The sequence below is a fragment of the Adiantum capillus-veneris genome, chromosome 29 (assembly GCF_014529385.1).
Source record: "Adiantum capillus-veneris isolate H3 chromosome 29, ASM1452938v2, whole genome shotgun sequence".
Taxonomy (NCBI): Eukaryota; Viridiplantae; Streptophyta; class Polypodiopsida; order Polypodiales; family Pteridaceae; genus Adiantum; species Adiantum capillus-veneris.
The window spans coordinates 129,063,892-129,071,021 of NC_140959.1; the positions used below are offsets into that span (position 1 = coordinate 129,063,892).

General features: G+C 39.4%; 1 protein-coding gene across 1 annotated transcript; it reads right to left on the reverse strand.

The window, feature by feature from the left end:
* Positions 1-3,033: 3,033 nt before the first annotated feature.
* On the reverse strand, positions 3,034-3,931 carry LOC147419916 (uncharacterized). Its single transcript, XM_086506418.1, has 3 exons — positions 3,704-3,931; positions 3,280-3,453; positions 3,034-3,123 (listed from the first exon to the last, which is right to left on the reverse strand). The coding sequence occupies exons 1-3, from the start codon at positions 3,926-3,928 to the stop codon at positions 3,034-3,036; spliced, it is 489 nt and encodes a 162-aa protein (XP_086362544.1). The 5' UTR covers positions 3,929-3,931.
* Positions 3,932-7,130: the final 3,199 nt, after the last annotated feature.

Genomic DNA, 7,130 nt, shown 5'->3' on the forward strand with positions numbered 1-7,130 from the left:
TGATTTTATTTTTTTTAACCCTGAGCTTTTCCTATTTAGTCCTTATTTTTTTCTATTTTTATTTTATAGTACCCTTTTGTATGTGAAAATGTGAGGAAAATAAAATCTATTAACTGCTTCTGTTACACTCACATGATAGTCACTCAATTATTAAGTGATCCCCTCGAGAGGTAGACACTGCTCTAAAAAAATATACTTTACCTTAGCCTTGATTCAATTAGAGACTGGAGATGGCTTATTGAAAAAATAGGAAAAAAGAAAAAATACTAGTAAGATTTGACATAAAATAGTGTAAAAACGGAGAAAATATTATACAGACTTTAGTGTCAATGATTGCCTTTCTCACGCAATTCTTTTTACTCTTGACTTTATCAAGCTTGAAAGGTTTTGACTGGAAGACGGTCCCACGACGATCGATCGTTACCCCTTTGTAGAGCTCCTTGCGCTCCTTGTGCGCTTTCACATGTGCACATACTCTTTTCTTGCGCTCCATGCAAGATGAGGTCTGCCTTGCGCTCCGTTGCTTGTTTCACACATCTTAGGCCCGCGCCACTTCCCTGTTGACTGTTGCACTCCATTGCTTGTTTGCGAGATCCTCTCTCAGCTGAGACGTCTCGACCCCTGCCTGCAGACAGTCTCTAGGCACCCCAACCACCTCGCACTATGCGGATCTCTCATGCGTATCTTGGCAGACAAATGCCGCTTCCGCCTCCTGCTCGTCCTCTGCTCCGGCACCCCATGCCAAACTGTCGCCCACTCTGCTCCGGCACCACATGCCAAAGTGTCGCCCACTATATTTGCGCACGCTATGCCCATAGCGTACTTGCGTCTACGTGCCACATGCTGCGCCAGCTGCCTTTCACAGCTGCATTGCCACCTCAATCGACATCTGGCATCGCTACATTTGTGCGAAAACTATGAAAATACTACTCCTCTAATTTGCGAAAATTCCTAGGACACTCCTCAAATTTCAAAAATTCCGAAAGCACCCCCAATATTTTCTTCAAGATACATTGAAAAATTGTAGCTTTTCATAAGAACACTGATTGTTTATCGGTACAAGATGATAAAACTACAATTTGAGTTGGTTATGTAGGGTTTGGAGATGAATTGCATCATTAATTTCACACATAATTGCCTTTTTTGCTAGGTAATTTGCGACATAACTACATGTCAAGCACTCAAAAAAGGATCCCAATTGTCAAAACAAGAATATGCCAAGAGGAAATTTTAAGGAATTAGGTTTATTTTTTAGATTTCTACACTATTTTTCTCTATTTTGTAACGGAATTTCTCCTTTTCCCCCTTGTCGTCAACCAGCATTTTTGAAATTGAAAGTGGAACGATATTAAACTGACATTGGCCTTCCGCTATTCACAAGCATGCACGTGAATGGCTCTTTGCTTTTGTATTAAAAATAAAACGCTTAACTTTACTTTTACATTCCTTGAAACAAAATATCTTTTTAGATTCTACCTAAAGAATTGCTTTCCAAAATTGGGGAGACATACTCGATTTTTATATGTTTCATAAAAAGGGTTTTCTTGAACATTGAACATTGGAGGTAGTTGCCCCTTTTTATTGAACATTGGAGGTAGTTACGTATACATTTGACAATTTAATCACTTTTTATTATGGACGAAGATTTGAATTCTCGTTTGTTTCTTACTTGTTTGAGAGCTTAGCATTGACTTCCTTTTCATTTTCATGTTTTAACATGGTAGCATGAGTCTTCATGGCATTTTATGCACCTTACCACCTCAAGGATGAGGAATGGTTGATGGTTTGGTCTCACAAAAAACATGTAATGATAGCTCATGAGTTCAACATAAGAGTTGGTCGATGGTTTGTTCTGACAAAAAACATGTAATGATAGTTCATGAGTTCAACATAAGAGTTAACGTTTTCTTGCAACTTAGAGTTAATTCTTTTTTGTAAAGTTACAAGAAACATGTTCACGAGTTAACATAAGGGCTAAGTATGTGCCAACGATTTTAAAAAAATTGTTAATGGGTCGAATATGGGGCGATGCCCTCTCAAAAGCAATAAAAACGACAGCAATTGATGCATTGACGACAGAGTCATGCTCACTAGCAAGGCAGAGGGAGTAGAATGCATGGGGCTTGGGGCGCGAGGGAAGCCAATGCAGAGCGAAATGTAATAAGGTACGAGGAGGCGAACGGCAACAATTGATGCATTGACGGCAGAGTCATGCTCACCAGCAAGGCGGAGTTAGTAGAATGCATGGGGCTTGGGGCGCGAGGGAAGCCACTACAGAGAGAAATGTAACAAGACACGAGGAGGCAAATGATTTTCTTAAAAGACAACGAACCCATCAGCTGCACCGTGGACATGCATCCAGATGGCTTAGGCCAGCACTCGTAGAGTGAAAGTACCATTTGCTGAGGGTTCAGATCCATGCATCTCAGTTTTGATGGATAATTATGAAGGAAAAGCACCAAATGGCATTTGAGTAGATTCCATCCAATAAATTGGAGAACCTACCAGTATGTGCTAACGATTTTAAATAAGTTTGTGTCAAACATAAGGGCTAATTGTTTCTTGTAGAGTTACAAAAAAAAATACATATATAGAAGGATTTTTATTTGAAATAGTTTAAAATTTTGATATGTGAAAGACACTTCTATTATAAAGATATCTCACAAAAAAATCTACAGGTAGAGATTTTTGAAACACCTCTTGAATGCACATGATAGGAAAGGTTTACATATAGTGACCCTTCAATGTTTTATAAGTTTTATTTTTAAAAAAAATTCACAAACGCATTAAATGGAACAAAAAAGAGTTTATCACAAGAGACAACACGACAACTCATTTCTTTACAATTTGAAAGGATAGTACGAATATCAGAGTTGTAGTGACTGAAGTAATACAAGTGAAAAGATAAGACTAGTACAAGAAGAAATGTAAGGCCTTTTGAGGGGAACTGGAGGGAATGGCAGGCACTTTAGAAGAAAGGTAAAAATGGTGGGAGATCACAATGGTGATCCAATAATTGGGTGGGGGCACTGCTTAGAAGTGTAATCCATGCATGTTCACATGCTTCACAATCTTGTCTTCCAGATCTTCAGGCGCCAATGTCGAACAATTCTCATTCGCTACCTGTGAAATTGATCATGAATTTCAATGACTCTGACATGCTCATGATTAAATTACAGTCATAAATGTTGCTTTAATCACCCATGCATTCATTCCCTATTCCTTAATATGGTCACCTTTAATTAGAGGGCTAATGTTAATTGCTCTGAAGGACTTTACCTTGAACACAAAGTCTGCATTGATGACATTCTCTCCCACTGACACCATCTTGGCATTGGTTATGTCGAGTTCAAGAACCTCCAGAGCCCGTACCAGCTGCAACGACACTCCGGAGCTCTTCTGGCACGAGACCTTCAGATGAAATTCATGCTCTGTAAGCCTAGAAACGCTCAGCTGCCAAGCAAGTATTTTTCCCTTCTCAGCTTCAAAGTCATGCAAGAAGTGAAGGGCCATTGATTTCTGCTGATGCTTACAGAGATACAGTATGTAGCTGGGGCTGCGACAGCGTGCACGCGTATATGTATATGCGCTCGCGTGCGACCACATACATGCGCGCTCGCGTACATGCACACGCACAAACAAGCCAACCAGATGGGCATACATGTAGCGCACAGAGAGAAATGAAGGGGTAAGGGACACACACCTCTAGTAGCTTGAAGAGGGGAGATGGGCTCTCATCTTGAGCTTTTGAAGAGGTACTACAGCTGAAGAGGCCTGCGCACTCCTCTTCGGAAAGATGATCATCGACAGTATGTGCTTCTGCCGTTGGGTCTGATTCCAAGCAAGCGATATCATACTGAGTTTTCTCGATGCGCTGCTCCAAGTGCTTGGCATACTTGATTAGATCGACCAGCACGGAGTCGTTCATGTGATCGATCGCCCGACTTTGCGTGGTTGTGGGTTGCTGGAAGAGAGAGACGAGAGAGAAGAAGATGCCGGAAACTATATGTCGTTCATGTCTATCTGCTTCTTCTGTAGACAGAGTTACCTCTTTTTGCACTATTTCCTTGAATAGGATGAGAGAGAGAGAGAGAGAGAGGGAGAGATGTGTCCTTTTTGTCCTTGTTTCAACAAGCAACTAACTACGAGAGAATGGGCCTCTTTCTAGTTTCTAGTCATGCTAGATATTGAGGTAGTCTCTCTCACCTATATATATCCGATTTATGGGATTGAGGTAATGAAAAGCAGGTCTAATGGAGTAAAAGAGTGCATGACACTCCTCCTATTGAAAAAAAAAAAAAAAGTGGAAAAGAAAAAATGACAAAAAAAAGAGAAAAAAAAGAAGAAAAAGAAGCAACACCGTCCTCCTAAAGATATGAATATCTCTAGGCTTGGGGGAGAGCTAATATGAGTGGCATAAAATGGTAACAATCTTTTTGCAACATTAATTTGTCAGGCTACTCAACGTCCTCTTCCTCATATGTGTATATATTTTTCTACGCTATTAAGTTATCTAGAGTAAATTCCCCCTCTTCGTTTAACCTTTGTGGCGACACATACATTATACTCTTCCCAAAAATGTCACCTTAGTCATATATTTATATTACCACCCTTTTCTTTTTTTCTTTGTAAATAGAATAAGCATACAATAACCAACTATATACCCCCAAAATTTCTTACCTCTTGTGAATTAGAAGTAGAAAAATAATATATCCATCTTCCACCCCATATAGATAAATTCCCATGGAAATCAACTCTCCACTTGTCTTTACCAAAGATTATGGTCCCTCTCTACAAGTCTTCTATGCCCCCTACATAGGTGGCCCAATATCTCTTAAGAATATACATATAGTTTCTCTCCTTTCAAAAAGACTCCAATTGTATATTCTTTTCACAAGAAAATAATATTGGGCCCTCCTCTATTTGTTGAAGCATCATAGCCTTTTGAAAAAGCATGATTCCCCTTGGATGCATACAAGCAAAGGGCCCATACAAGAAGACTTGGAAGCAAAAGGTTCCCTAGCCTAGTGTGGACCTTCCAAACCGAATTCCTTGGTGCATGAGCGTGAAGAATAGTCCAAATTCATATCAAACATGTTGAGAAGGTCAACTTTGCCTTTTGAAGCATGTCATTCCGAGCTACAGGTAAAAAGTTATGGTCAAAATAGTGTAAATCTACAGATTCGCAGCAAAAGGGAACTGTAAATCAAGTAAATCAAGAGGGTGAGATCTTATTTTTTTCCCTACTCATCTTCTAGAAGAGCAATGAGTGTTCAAGGTCACTTGCATGTGATGGGACCAACCTAAAGATGCTTTCTAAATGCCAAGACAGACAAGTTGAGATACCCCGCAAGAGCCACCCGTAGGGCCTCATGGTGGGGCCCACCTACATTATGCACCCCTATGGAGCCTTCACGGTCTAAAATGATATTTTTGGTGAATAAATAGTCCCTTTTATGTCCAATATTCAGTGAGTGGTCAAAGGACACTTAATTAGGTCTAATCACTTACTCTAATTAAGTGTAGCATAATCCCACTCCTACACAACTATAAATAGCCCCCCTTGGAGAGACTCAAGGACACACACCTATATTTTCAACTTCATGTTGTTTCTTGATCAATAGTAGAGAAAACCCCAACTCTCCCTCTTTCACATCCTCCCTCCCAACCCTCCTCTTTGGAGGAAGTGCAACTCTATTCTCCACTCTTTCCATTCTACAATCTCTTACTCCATCAACCCAATAAATCATTTGTAGCACCTCAATAACTTGTAAATACATCATGATCTCTCTCATGGTTATGTTAATGATCATGAAATCATCTTCAAAACTTTCAAGTGTCGCAATTCGTGATGGTTAGCCAGCGTCTTTCCTCCCCTTAAAAGGTGTGAGAGAAATCAAGTGTTCTATTCTCAATTTACCATTGGTTTGTTTCTCCATACTTATTGAATTGGTCTAAAGAAATTTCTCACTCCAACTCTCTTTTGATTCATTACATATGCATGTGGCTACCTCTCATGGTGATTTTATTTGTGTCACGGCATTGCATAGATGGAGATGAGCTCTCTATGCAAAGTGTGTTAGTTTGATGTAAGTGATTCTCTTGTGTGTTTGAGAGGCAAGTCTTGTACTGCGGATTATTTTTTTGATGAGTGCTTGAGAGAGGAAGAGTTTGGATGTATTATGGGTATATATTCTTATGGGGAGAAGGTGAATGCTATTCCACAAATTGCATATTTCATTTTGATGCACGGCATTGGGTTGCATAATCGTTGATGGTGTTCAAGTGTCCAAAGTGTATATAGAGTAAGGGGGTTTTCAAAGTGTGTTGCTTGAGTGGGTGAGTGCAAGTGTTATTTTGATTGGTTTCCTTCTCTACTCCCAAAAGAAGGCGGTGCACCAAGTAGTGTGCGTACCTCTTTACGAACATTTTGTGAGGGTAGGCCCATTGGTTTGGGTTTAGAAGCCCCATTTCAAAAAGCTCGCCGTCATAAAGTTGTGCCCCCACTGAGGAACATATTTCCAAGTTACCTTCAAATTTTTTAGTGATGAACAATGGAGTTCCCATCTATCCATTTCATTTTGCACAACACATTAGAGTAAATGTTCACATAGATAGAAAAGTCTTTTTCCAGTAACGCATTGTTTTTATGTTTGGTGCAGAAAGACTTAGAGAAATATTGGCATCACCCAATCCAATTATACTTCCAATCATCAATTATGAAACTTCTTTTGATGTTCACGTTTTCATTTCGTTTTAAAGGCAGGAACAAGGAGTGGTGAAGGGGTGCTCAAGGGCTATATGAAGGAACGAGGTCTTCAAACCAACAACGAGGAGTAGCACATGAATCACGATCAAAACAATGAACCTTTTAGGCCTATTGCTCGGCAATCCATTCATATAATCATTGCAACTAAGTTTAGGTTTCAATCTATCATAAGGACGATATTTGGATCCAATCGCCTCAATGAAATAAATGCTTCAATTAATCCATTTATTCTACCTATGATAAAGTACGAATTAACAATGGATGTGTACATCTTCATTTTAATGTAATCAGATTTATAGTGTCAATAATCTTGTGCGGCCCGTAAGAGAAAAGTTTCTTTAAAAAAAAGAGATTTCAAAAA

Excerpts from the sequence above, each read along its gene's own strand:
- LOC147419916 (XM_086506418.1), bottom strand. The coding sequence starts at position 3,928 with ATGAACGACTCCGTGCTGGTCGATCTAATCAAGTATGCCAAGCACTTG. Across the intron at positions 3,454-3,703 it reads CCCTCTTCAAGCTACTAGAG|CTGAGCGTTTCTAGGCTTAC; the intron begins GTGTGTGTCCCT and ends CTTGCTTGGCAG. Across the intron at positions 3,124-3,279 it reads ATGCAGACTTTGTGTTCAAG|GTAGCGAATGAGAATTGTTC; the intron begins GTAAAGTCCTTC and ends TCAATTTCACAG.